Source organism: Prionailurus viverrinus, chromosome B2 (genome assembly GCF_022837055.1).
Source record: "Prionailurus viverrinus isolate Anna chromosome B2, UM_Priviv_1.0, whole genome shotgun sequence".
NCBI lineage: Eukaryota > Metazoa > Chordata > Mammalia > Carnivora > Felidae > Prionailurus > Prionailurus viverrinus.
Window position 1 is genome coordinate 49,355,941 of NC_062565.1, and position 14,081 is coordinate 49,370,021.

Below are 14,081 nucleotides of genomic sequence, written 5' to 3' on the forward strand. Positions count from 1 at the left end.
AGATGGCCATCTATGAATCAGGAAGCAGGCCTTTACCAGACACCAAATTTGCCAGCACCTTGATCTTGGACTTCCCAGCTTCAGAACTATGAGAAATAAATTTCTTTGTTTATAAGCCACCTTGTCCATGGTGTTCTGTTATAGCAGCCTGAAAGGACAAAGACAGGTATGGAGTGTGTGTAAGGTTTGGAGTGTGGATAAGATATGGAATATGGGCAATATATGGAGTAGAGAATAGGGGTAGATGAGCTTCAGTATCCAGGTGAGGGTAATTGATGTACACATTAGAACATGAAAAAAGCTAAAAATTGATTTTTTTGACACTGTTGTCTTAAGATCAGAAGGTAAGTGAATTACTGTTATATCTTATGAATTTCACACCAAAATGCCAGCAACAGCTAAAAGGCATTGAAGAATGGACCGAATGACATCACCAAAACAGGTAGTTTAAAACTACCTAATGGGGCGCCTGGGTGGTTCAGTCAGTTAAGCGTCCAACTTCAGCTCAGGTCATGATCTCAACATTCATGAGTTCACGCATCAGGCTCTGTGCTGACAGCTCAGAGCCTGAAGCCTGCTTCAGATTCTGTGTCTCCCACTCTCTCTGCTCCTCCCACACTCACACCCTGTCTCTCTCTCTCTCTCTCAAAAATAAACATAAAATAATAAATAAAAATTAAAAAATAAAACTACCTCATAATGCAATTTTGAATGTTTAATTTTCACATTGGCCAACCTTGGATAGCTTTGCTTAATTATCTTACTTTCTTAATGATGTGGCTTGACTTTGCAAATTTGTGCAGAGAACATTTTGAGATGTCCTTTTTCCTGTGATTTTAAACCTAAGGAGTTTCAGAGTTAACTGTGTTAGTAAAGAAATAACCAAGAAGAGCAAAAATATGAGTCAACAATATGGGTGTTACTTTCACCAAAAGTGAGTAAACTATGCATTGCTGTAAGTGGAAGAATAGAAAATATAGAGTCTATGAGATGAGTCTCACAAAATAAGCAGCATTGCCTGGGCCTTTAAACTGCATTGTTCATGGGGCGCCTAAGTGGCTCAGTCGGTTAATCGTGTGACTTCAGCTCAGGTCATGATCTCACGGTCCGTGAGTTGGAGCCCCGCGTCAGGCTCTGTGCTGCCAGCTCAGGGCCTGGAGCCTGCTTCAGATTCTGTGTCTCCCTCTCTCTCTGCCCCTCCCCTGCTCATGCTCTGTCTCTCTCTGTTTCAAAGATAAATAAAAACATTAAAATATTTTTTTCTAAATAAAATAAAATTGCATTGTTCAGGGGTGCCTGGGTGGCTTAGTTGGTTAAGCATCTGACTTTGGCTCAAGTCATGATCTTATGGTTTGTGGGTTCGAGCCCTGCATTGGCTCTGGGCTGATAGCTTGGAGCTTGGAGCCTGGAGCCTGCTAGACAGATTCTGTGTGTGTCTCTCTCTGCTCCTTCCCTGCTTGTGCATGCTCTCTCAAAAATAAATAAACATTTAAAAAATAATAAAAAATAGGTTTTTTAAATAAAATAAAATTAGACTGTACAAAGAAAAAGTGGATAGGGTGCTCAGGAGAGTAACAAGACTATGGAAATTTGAGAAAATTACACAGCACAGGCTGAAAAGATTTAGTTTCTTAATAAGTAGATAAAGTAGGGAATTCTTAGGCCAGAATAGTTGAAAGCCAACTTGAAAAGATATAGCAGGCAAATTTATAGCTCTAATAAGAGAAGAACGGAATGAGACAAGCCTGAAACAGTAAGAGTTTTGTAGCTATGGAATATCTACTCATGAACTGTCAATTACCTCCTTTAAGAAAATTTTCAGAAGGGACTAGTTCTATTTTCTGGAATTACTGTGTAACTTTGCAGGAAAACAAAAGTATAAGCTAAAAAAAAACAGTGATGTAAAAAATATCTGGGATTAATTCATGAAAAATTATGTTGAATGATAGGTCATTAAGTTGGAAACTTTATTATTTTATAGGTTTCCTTTTTTTAAAAATTTTTTTTTATTATTTTTGAGACAGAGAGAGACAGAGCATGAGCAGGGGAGGGGCAGAGAGAGAGGGAGACACAAAATCTGAAGCAGGCTCCAGGCTCTGAGCTGTCAACACAGAGCCTGACACGGGGCTCGAACTCAACAGATTGTGAGATCATGACCTGAGCTGAAGTCGGACACTTCACCAACTGAGCCACCCAGGCACCCCATACGTTTCCTTTTTTAAGGACAAGTAAGAATGAAAGGGGAAGCAGGTGTTCCATACCAGATGATAGTAACAGTTTAGGCCAAAAAATAAATGTAATTAGCAGGAGAGGCAAGATTTAGTATTTCTATGATGGACTTTTCCCCATACATTTTAGTATTTTATTAATTTTTTTTTTTTACAGAATCCATGTGAAAGAGCTTAGGCTCATTAGCCAGGTTAGAGCAAGAAATAATCATAAAGTCATGGCTTATTCTTGGAAGGCAGCAATTTTATAGATAAGCTGATATTTTGAACTGGTGAATAAGTCATTTACAAGTTTGTAAAAAGCATTAAAGGCAACCCAAAAACAATAGAAATGTCCTAACCAATTCATGAAGTATATAAGGAATCTGATAAGCTGATTTTTTAAAAGAGTTATCAACCCTCTAATTTTGCTGCTAGTTGTTGCCTGTGCTTTTAATGTCATATCTATGAAATCATTGCCAAGACCAATGTCAAGAAGATTTCTCTATGTATTTTCTTCTAGGAGTTGTCAGGTCTTATGTTTAGGGCTTTGCTCCATTTTTGAGTTGCTTTTTCTGTATGGTATAAAATAAAGCTCCAAATTCACTCTTTTCCATGTGGATATCAGTTCCCCAGCACTGTTTATTGAAAAGTATGTCCTTTCCTCATTAAGTATTCTTGCCACCCTTGTTGAATATCAGTTGGCCATATGTTTTTGGTGTGAATTTATTTCTAGGGTCTTCATTCTGTCCCATTGATCTATACGTCTATCTTTAGGCCAGTACTCAACTGTTGTAATTACCATAGTTTTGTGATATACTCTGAAACCACAAAGTGTAACACTTTCAGTTTTATTCTTCTTTTTCAAGGGTGCTTTGGCTATTCAGGATCTTTTGTGGTTCCATATAAATTTTAGAATTGCTTTTGATATTTCTGTAAGAAATGCTACTGGTATTTTGGTAGAGATTGCACTGGATCTGTAGATCACTTTGGGTAGTATGGACATGTTAAGTAAAGTTAGAGAAGTAGGATTACTTGTCAAACTCAAAAGCTTCTGCACAGCAATCAACAGAGTAAAAAGGCAACCTACAGAATGGGAGGAAATATTCATAAGATATATGTCTCATAAGGTGTTAATTTTTAAAATATATAAGAAACTCTTGCATCTCAATAGCACAAAAACTCATAACCTGATTTTTAAAAATAGGCTAAAGACTCAAACACACATTTCTCCAAAGAAGACCTACAAATGGCCAACAGGTACAGTATATGAAAAGATGCTCAACATCCGTAATCATCAGGGAAATGCAGACCAAAACTACAATGAGATATAATCTCACACCTATTAGGATGGCTATTATTTAAAAAAAAAAAGAAAGAAAGAAAGACAGCAAGTGTCGGTGAGGATGTAGAGAAGCGATAAGTCTTGTACATTGTTTATGGGAATGCAAAATGGTGCAGCCAATGTGGAAAACAGTATGGAGGTTCCTCACAAAAATAAAAATAGAATTACCACATGATCCAGCAAGTCCTTCTGGGTATTTGTCCAGAAGGATTGAAATCATATCTCAAAGAGATATCCAAACCTCCATGGTCATCACACTGCTATTCATACTAGCCAAGATAAGAAAACGATCTAAATATTCATCAACAGATGAATGGATTTTAAAAATGCAACATATGCATACAATAGCAAACCATTCAGCCTTAAAAAAAGAAATCTGGAAATATGTGACAATATGATTATCCTTGAGGACATGATGCTAAATGAAATATGCTAGTCACAGAAGGACAATTCCATTTATATGAAGGATTCCATTTATATGAAGTATTTAATCAAACTCAGAGAAACAAAGAATAGAATGGTGTTATTTTTACTTTTATTTATTTTATTTTATTTTTTATTTTTATATGCACAAGCCCCAGGAAAAGTAAATGAAGCTACCAGTACCTACCAGTACTAGGAGTGAACAGGAAGGCAACAGAGGACAAAGAATGGTAGAGAGGGGAAAATAAACTGTAAGGGGCTGCTCTGGGCCAGGTGTTTGCATTTGCCATTGCATTTATGCTTCATAACATTGAGAGTGTTTCTGTTTCTCCACAGAAACCACATCATACCTATGACTTGCTCCCTGGGCCAGTCCATGGTACTGTAGTACCAGAACCATTTGTCCTGAGGGACATACCCTTTTTCTTACAGCATTTTGAGGATACAGATATTACGAAAATGTCCCTTCATCAGAAGAGGAGGTAGTTCCTTAAGTATTTAATCCCAGCCAATTCTTCCTTTTTACAGATACGGCACTCTAGACTGAGGAAAAGGAGATCTCTTCCAAATTACCCAAGGTACTGACCATTACTCACCTTGCTATGAATTCTAGTGGTTGCAAACATTTTCTTGCAGATGCAGTACTAACATCTCTGAATGTCACAGGTACCTACCTTTCAGCACTGAATCTGATGTCCCTTCCAGGGAAACAGAAATGGCCCAAGGCTCTGAGGGAGGCCCCAAGGACTCTATTCTCTGATTCTGGAAATAAAAAAAATAAGGTGGGGAGAAGTAGATTGAGAAGAGAACTTGGGGAAGTTATCTAAAACATAAAAAAAAATCAGACAGAATCTTTTATGAAACACATATTCAACAGAGACATGCAAAGGAAGGAAAATGATAAATATTTTCTGTCTTATGTTAAGAATGTATCAAAATTAGCTTATCAAGAAAAGAGAATGGAGATTATCAAAGGAGAAGTTTGGGCAGATCAGTGAAGAGGAGAAAGGAAAGCTAAGTTTACAGAAGAGAGTGGCATTATGTGTTGAAGGTTCACAAGGAAGGTTTGATTGAGAGAAGAGAGCAGGACCACACTGGCCGAGTGTCAGATTACTTCAAAAAGGACAGGTTTCCAAGTGTGGACCTAAATCTCACAGTCTTCCTCCCTGTGCCAACAGGGCAGGGGTACATTTTTACAATAAAGAATAGAAAGCTGATTCAACTATCTCATTTTACTTCTCCCCCACTCCCATGACCTAAATAAATATTAAAAAAACTAGAATCAGAGGGCATGGACACTAAAATTAGAATTAAGCACAGACGCCTTTGTTGATGATTTACTTAACCACATATAAAAGAAATCATTTAAAATAGCAAAAAGCTATAATGCAGATGTGGTAGCATAAATTCCTTCATTAGCATATGAAATGACTTCTTTGAGAAGGCTAGATCTCCAAAAGATATGAGAGACCTGCTTCAAGAATTTGGCTGGGGAGGAAAAGTATCAGGATTTGATTTTTACTCTTGATCACATTCTGGGCACTCAGAGAAAGTAGAAGGAAACCAAGTGTGAGATGGAAGGAAGATGGCAAAAGGGCAAAAGTATTATTAGAGGTTCTCAGTGCAGCAAACACCGCATGGGGCACTCTGTCAATCTGTGACATGGTGGTGAAATCTAAAACATGTGCCAGATATGACATGCTCCCAGCCCTAAAGAGAGGTTGTTACCCATGAACCAGTTACCTGCTTATCCAGAAAAACAAGCTGTGGTTGTACCCTAAGTTCCTTTCCCACTTCTCCATCCGAAGGCTGGACCAGAACCGAGAGAGCATGGGGCCGAATGTATATCAGATTCCTAGTTTTAAAACTGCTTGTATTTCTGGCATGCATAGACAAAAATAGAATAATCCATAAGGTTACGGATATCATGGCAATAACTATTTCTATAATGCATTATTGCCAGTGAAAATATTTGCAGTTGCTTTTGCTTCTAGAAACTTTGTAATGCACTCTATAGAAACATGATCTTAAAATCAAAAAATAATTATATATTTATTGTTTATGCTTGCTTTTAGCATGGGCAATGGATGGACTGGGCGTGTGGGAGGTGTGGGGAGAAGCACAAATTATGAACTTAGATTTTGTCACCATTCATTAATATCAGTCCCAAGAATGCCTTATCAGACTAAAATATTTAGAAGGTGCAGATATGTTCACTACTCTGCTCAAAAACCAGGTCTCCCCACAAAGGCTCTGATTTGTAGTGTTTTCCAATTTTGATGGTATAAATACTTCTACCATGGCTGATTCTATGACACCGAGATGACGTCATTGGAACAAGTTGGCAGAGGTGCCTGACAGCAAGCTCCAGCAACGGCGCTGTGTTACTTGGAATAGTTCATTTAATCCTAACAACAACCCTGTCGTATTTACATTCTCCACAGTGTGCTTGCACGAAATAGGCTCAATAACTGTGGAATTAATTGATTAATGTATTTTAATTGAATGAAGCCCTCAGGGAGAATAATAACTGAAAATTAATATATGCCAAGCACGTATGGTGTACCAGGTGCTATTCTAAGCTTTCCACATATAAACGCGTTGCATCTTCAAAATAACACTGTGATGTAGGTATTTCTACTTAAACATGAAGAGACTGAGGCCCACAAAGGCTTAAATGCCTTGCCAGAGGTCTCACAAATGGTTAAGTGTATGATCAGGGTCTAGAGCAGTTAACCAATGAGCTGTATCATTTTTTACCTTTCAAGTACATTAATAACTGATGTGACTTAGCAATAAAATGCAATATATATATATATACATATATATATATGTATATATATATATAACAAAATGCTTATGTAATTCATGATACCTCAAAACAGCTTTTTACCAAAGCTTTGGTGTTTCTGATGACCAAGATAGCTTCATTAAAAGAACATTATACATTATATATCTATTATCTTATTGTCTATTGTATATTATGTATCACAGTCATGCAATAGATTTCTAGCAATTGAATGGAGATATATAGACATCATGTAGCACATATATCACCCTAGTATAGAGCATCCATTGTTGACTTGTTCTCAAAATAGCCTAGGTCAGGTATAATAAGGCTTTGATTAAAAAAAAGAAAAGAAAAAAAAAAAAGAGTAGCCTACCCTGCCCCGAATGCTTGTAAGTCAACTACTTTATTCCCTAACCCTTTTTTCCCTCTTATCTAAAGAGAAAAAATAAAATATTTATTTAACATGGAAGGTGTATGTCAGGTGTATGCCCCTTTTTGGGACAATTAGTCCCAAAAAGAGGAAAGAGTGAAAGAGCAAATAGAGTGGATCAGGAACCATGAAGGTTCTGTAGGAAGCACTTTCTCTTTCCCCCAAGATTCCTGGGAAATGGGGACAGAGTGGGAACATGTGGTTCTAAGAGTCCCCTTTGGTCATCTACCAGTTAAGGCCCTGACCTCTGTGCTAGAATCACTCACTGGGAATTTAACATACACCAGCCTAATCTCATTTATTACTTTGCTTAGCCTGAGTGGGTAAGGATCCTTTTTTTTTTTTTTTTAAGGGGAACAATTTAAATTGGATTTTTAAAATCCATGCTATTAATTCTAACCTTCCATGGGGCCCAGGTTATTGGAAAATTCTAACATTGTTACAAGATCCTATCTCTCCCCTAACCCATTTCTTAAATGCTTTCTCATGTGGGATAGGGTGCAGGCTAGCAATGCGGTTAAAGAAGCTGGAAGACCCCACCAAAGATCCTGACACATGTACAGTAATGTCTGGAAACGAAGAGATGGGAGCCACCGGTCTCAGCACCCGCTGAAAGGCCTATCCCTGACACACTTTAAAGTTTATTGTGAGCAAACATCTCTTATTAAATGTAAACAGCATCTTACTGGAGGTCAGAGACTTGCTGCTACAGCATATCCCAAGGTAATACCACTTTAAGCTCCACATAAACTCTTAAGCAGTTTCTATCCTAAAACCTGACCGTAGGTGGTACAGTTTTTTACGATATGTTATAATAGTGCAATAAATCTGTTAGCTTAAAATCGAATCTCCGTGGCCTTTTAGAGAAATCATCATTAAATGCAGGGTCCTGTTAATGATGCCATCGAAGTGAAATTGTTTAATCTGCTAAGGGGGTGAAAGGTCACCAAATGAATTTTTTATAATACATCAACTTGACACGCAATAGGGAAAACTGTAATAGATAAAAGCAAAGGAAAAGGGCACTGTCTTCTTCTGATAGGTCAATAGCAGCCAAGAGAGTCACTCATCCACTTTCCTTTCACGATGGGGCTCCTTTTGCATTTAATATGGACACCCAATTAATACCTCAGCACCACAGACAACCTCATTTTAGGTGACTTATAGCAATTTCTCCCCCTTCCCTGAAATGAAAGTGATCACAATACATCATAGCATTGTGCGAATTAACGTTAATTGATTCAAGTTACCAAGCAATGATGGGCCACTTATATAATCTAGGCGTTATTGGGTGCTAGAAGGGATGGAGGGAAGATTAGATTCCAGTGTCCGTTGCTGTGACGACGGGAGTCACCTGACGCCTTGTTAGACAGTTGTAAGGTTCTATTGCTGGCCCCAGTGGGGTCGTCAGTAAACTGGAGTGATGTCCAAACATCATTATACGCTGCTCCGATATTAAAGCAAAGGGATTAGCAACTTATTGCAAGCAACCTGGATTTGTCATGGTGCTGTCGTTATCCAATTTCCAACTGCTAATGTGACTGTAGCCTGCAGGCAGAAGGACCTACAGCCAAACTTTAAAAAATGGGGGAGGAGAGTTCCCTCCAACCCTCCCAGTTGTAACTGCTATTTAACAGCTTCCAATACCAAGTCAGGTATGTGAAAGAATTTTTTTTCCCTTCAGTGCTTAAGTACCAGCTAAAAAATAAGTAAAGATCAAGAGAATACAGACGTTTCCCAGTTCTGAGATCACCACTATTTACTCTAACTCTTGCTTTTCAATCTGCCAGACCCGAAATGCTTCCTCTGTAGAGGAGGGGATTGTTTCTATTTGTATGGCAAACCTACCAAGCAAACAAACAAATCCTACTGAAAGCTGGCTCTGGGCAAGACCTGTGGGGATGGGCTGAGGGTAGGGGCCTTAGAGATAGTACCTCATTCTTTCTTCAGACTTCACCTTCTCAAAGTTACTAAGTCAGGTTGGTATAATAGTGCCCCATGTTTTGATCAAATGTTTCAGATGTCCTGCATTTTCATTCATTCCTGTTTTAAATAGGCTAGACAGGGAAGAATCTCTATGTGTCCTGAGGGGGCTTGAATTCCAAAGTTTTCAAGATTCCACACTGCAGCAGAAGAAAGTAAGCTCTCTAATCGACTCAGTTTAACAAACATTTTAACCCTTCTATTATGTACAAACATTGTTCTAGGCACCGTGAGATGTGCAAAGATAAATAAAACACCATGGCCTCTGCCCCTGAGAAACATAGTCACCCCCTCCTCCACCATATAGTTTGTAAGGCAAGAATGACTTTCCTGGCTATCTCTCAGAGGACACACATACCATTTTCCTTATATTTCATAGTCCTTATGCTCCCTATTAAGATTAGCCAGATGCCTTTAGCTGCTGTCAAGTACTAGGGAGAGAAGAGGGAAGAAATGTCTTATGATCTGACAGTTTCCTTCTGGCACTGTAACATGGTGGTTCCAAACCTTATATATTGCAAACACCCAATACATGTTACTGTACTAACACTGTGACAAATCAGTACCCACTATGTACTTCCTCTGCTCTTAGGTCATTACGTGCCTCTGAAAAGCTACTACCTATCTTGGCCTGGCTAATTTCAAGTTCTGGTACATCCCTCAATTGGTGTGCTTACTGCTATGCTCTTATACTTGTTGTTCTTTGAAATTACTCATTTCAAATTGAGATTTGAACAGCCCTAGGTACAGGTGGCAATGTGCCAGGAGTAAATAAAGACACAGAATAAACATGGCACATCTTCCAACATGGTCAATTGAATGGTTAAAACCTAAGTATCTTAGATGAAAATTTTTAAATACTATTTTATAATAAATTTATCATGACTATCTTATCTGGGATAATGAAAACTCTGAATGCACTTATCAAGATCACACACAAACTATTCAAAATGTCCTGTTTGCCTTAGGGTACTGTAGCCTTAGTCTGATCAGGAAAGCAAGATCCAAGATCTATATAATGGATGAGATTTAATATGGGATATTGGTTACACAGGAGTATTAGGATAGCAGAAAAGCCAAACAGGTTACATTTCACTATTTGAAGCAAATATTTGATGATCACTTACTATTCATAGGCACTCTTGGGAACATACTAGTAAGTTCAAGTGTTGACCATCTAATAACTGTTATACAGATAAAAATATACTAAAGTTAATATAACTGAAGTTAATTTTATGGAAAGCTAGATTAATGGTGAAGAAGGTTCATATTGAATCAATTTCTTTGTAATTATATATAGAATGAGATTTCAGATAACATATTCTTATTAAATAGTTCTGCAAATGTTTGTTTTGCCTACCCATGGATTTTAAATCTCTACATTTTCACTTGAGCCATATAATATTTTGGACATAATAGCTGTTCAATGAATGTCTGGAAAATAAAACACATTGAAATGCAGGCTTTTATGAGTCCTTATTATATTTACCTCCAACTTTGCCATCTGTACACAGAAATCTTAGTTACTTGATTTTAAGGTAGCATGGTTTAGTTTTGGGATTCAAACTACATGTGGATGTGATGGGTTAATTGTAATCCAGCAGCACTGGATTACAATTAACATCCTATTTATAAGAAAAATTGTAGAAAAATATAACCTGCAGAAGTGGAGTCAAGGATTTAGCAGTCTGGGGCCATTTAATATAAGAACAATGGTACTGAAAGGTATCACTGAAGAAACAGGGCTATGAAATAAATGATAGTTTTAACGATGACCATGAAACATCAATAAAAACTGTGAATGGTCCACATTATTTCCCATTTAATAAGGCTGGATAATATGTTGTTGTTGTTGTTTTGTTTGTTTTTACTTTAAGAGATGAAGGTTTTTTAAGAATGTAGTGACAAAAGGAACAATTTTTTTTTTTTTTAAATTTTTTTTCAACGTTTTTATTTATTTTTGGGACAGAGAGAGACAGAGCATGAACGGGGGAGGGGCAGAGAGAGAGGGAGACACAGAATCGGAAACAGGTTCCAGGCTCCGAGCCATCAGCCCAGAGCCTGATGCGGGGCTCGAACTCACGGACCGCGAGATCGTGACCTGGCTGAAGTCGGACGCTTAACCGACTGCGCCACCCAGGCGCCCCAAAGGAACAATTTTTAATTAAATGGAAGGTTTGCCTATGTAGAGCGTCTCATTTTCCCACAAAACCACATATATGAAATACCATTGTGACAATTTTGCCATTCACCTAACAAAGCAGAGAATTTGTATTCTAGTGAAAAGAAGAAATAGCGTAGAAACATTCTTTCATGGCAGATCTGTGATTTTGTCACGAAGGAGGAAACAGGCAGCTGGCAGTACAGAAATCTCTTCCAGGAAGAACATTCTGCCAGTCTTGGGAAGAACGTCCTTCCCTGTTGAAAGAAGGATTCTGTTCTTGTATACTGTTTCCTAGAACAGCTAGGAAACAGTTCTTGTAGCTTTTCTAGGAAACAGTATATAAGAACTATACTGTATACTGTTCTAGCTGTTTCCTAGACAGCAGGTGACCAGGGGGTATGGAGTGGTTGCACAAGAGAAGATGCTAAATGAGACTGAGTGACAATAGACTTGTTAGTCTTACCAATGGTCTCAGCTAGTTCTCTATTCTATGTCTGCCTGGAAAGTGCTACTTACACACAGGGAACTTAAAAAGGTACTAAGTTGATGGGCTCAAAAACACACATACATACACTCCTCTAATGTCTTGCTCACCTTCACTAGAACTGTTTTCAGGAGCCAAGGATCATGGCAATGTCATAAACAGAGAGCTTAACTGGAGATAACATATTGGGTTTCTACTGCTGTGTAACAAATTAACACAAACTTAATGGCTTAAAATAATACAAATGTATTATCTTTGGGTTGTGGGTCAAGACTCCAGACAGGCTTGGCTGGGTTTACTGCTGGAGCCTCTCAGGAAGAACCCACTTCTAAACTCATTCAGATTGTTGCTGGAAGTTATTTCCCTGTGGCTATAGAATGAAGGTCCCTGTTTCCTCACTGGCTGCCAGCCAAAGTCCATTCTCTACTCATTCCACCTGCTTTTTTTCCCATGTGATCCCTTCCAACTTAAAAACAGTGACACTTTAGGTCCTTCTTACACTTTGAATCTCTCTGTCTTCCTATTCTGCCATGCAGGAGAAAGCTCTCTTGTTTTAAGGGCTCATGTTATTATTTGGGCCCACCTTGAAAATCTTGGATAGTCTATCTTAGGGTCAACCATGCCACATAACATAGTATATTCAATAAAGTGCAATCTGACCATACTCATAGTTTCCTGGGCTAAGGGCAGTATGCATCTTTGGAAGGCCATTTTAGAAATTTCACCAATGCTTTGTTATTTCAGTATTAAACTTCCATAAAAGATACAGATAGGTTTAATTTTACTGTATGACAAAGAATAGTATTTAAAGGTGTTTTTAATTGTTTTTTTTTTTGTAATGAAGCAGAGGAAAAGGAGAGAGAAGAGAAAGGAGAGAAAATTAAGAGAGTAAAAATCAAGTTTCTTCTGAAAGAAAGGTAAGGAACATAAAATATGTCTTTCTGGGATTCCAGATAAAGGATAAAATATATAAGTAAGACTCCTGTAGAGAACTGTCAGTTTAAAAAGCTAGACTGAACTTATGTTTATCTCTGTGCCCTCTCCCTCTACACTCCACTGAAATTACTTAAAAGAAAAAAAAATTTTAGGATGTCCCTGGAACCACAGTGGAGGGGACGGCCATCTTGCCAGCGCAACCCAACAAAGCCCCAAGCAGCACTCGCGACCTGGCGTGAAAAAAGCACCCCCCCCCCAAATGCTGCAGCTTAAAAACCCCACCCCACCACACCTGGGCGCGACTTCCCTGACTCCTCTCTCTCTCTCCCTGAGTCACAGAACCTCGCCAGAGACCTTAGTTCCCAATAAAGCCTTTGACTGCTAAAATTTTTTAGCTTCTGACTCTTATCTTTACCCTGCCCTATGCCTGACTTTAACAAAAATAAATAAAAATGGTGCAAAACATGGGCATAAACGGTGTAAACCAACAAATACAAAGAAGGCAAGAGAGAAGTATTGGCAACAGAGGTCAATGAAGTTTTGGAAGATGGAAAACAGGTTCATGAAATTGACTTAGCCAAGCAGACAAAATTTAAATCCAGATGCCACTAGAAGAGGATAAAGACCAGGAGAGGCCAATTCACTGTATATTATTTAATTAAAAAGTAGAAAGCACTCCATTTCTCTCCCACCATAAGAAGTTGATTGCTTTTTGAAAGCTGGTAGTACTCCCCTTGAAAACTAAATGCCAGCATGGTCTCAATTTGTTGAAATGCATACAAACCCATTAAGTTAACAAGAGTGAACCTCTCAACATTCTTGGTGCTTTTCACTGAAAGGCAAGTGTCCCTATACTGATTCTTCTGTCTCAAGGTCAGTTCATTAGCTTGTCAATGGCTCTCCAGTGAGTTCAATGGAAGTCCCAACTGACACTGATCAAAGTTGAAAGAAACAGGGCTGGCCGGAGGCTTCCACAAGGCTTCAGGGTTGTTTAGCATATTGTGCAATTCTTAGGACCAGGGGAAATCTTGTTAATTTTCATTCAGTCCCTTAGGACAAGGCATTTCTCATTCTGCAGAGATTTATTCAGATATACTCAAGAAGCAGCTTTTCCTTATCTTCAGAAGATTTGCTTTTTACCTTATGTTTGGAAACTCTCTCTTAAAATACCAGAGGGACAGAGAGAGATGGAGAAATGGAACACATCCCAACAGAAAATTGATGCTATAATATACATGTTCAGCAGTTTCTTATTAAATCAGAAATATCGGAGTCAAAAGTGAAAACATAATGGCTATGATGGATGGTGGGCCATAAA

The 14,081-nt window shown here is 38.2% G+C and overlaps 1 protein-coding gene across 7 annotated transcripts in view; it reads right to left on the reverse strand.

Moving 5' to 3' along the window:
- The window catches only part of PKHD1 (PKHD1 ciliary IPT domain containing fibrocystin/polyductin), a 490,229-nt gene that overhangs the window by 45,733 nt on the left and 430,415 nt on the right, over window positions 1-14,081 (reverse strand). For 6 of the 7 annotated variants that reach the window (XM_047860172.1, XM_047860173.1, XM_047860170.1 and 3 more), the window contains 2 exons: window positions 5,719-5,854; window positions 4,650-4,737 (listed from right to left, as the gene is read on the reverse strand). In XM_047860172.1, the coding sequence (XP_047716128.1) occupies window positions 4,650-4,737; window positions 5,719-5,854 (224 nt within the window). Of the gene's footprint in view, window positions 1-4,649; window positions 4,738-5,718; window positions 5,855-14,081 lie in introns of those variants that run through there. The other variant, XR_007152423.1, reaches the window with a different exon arrangement.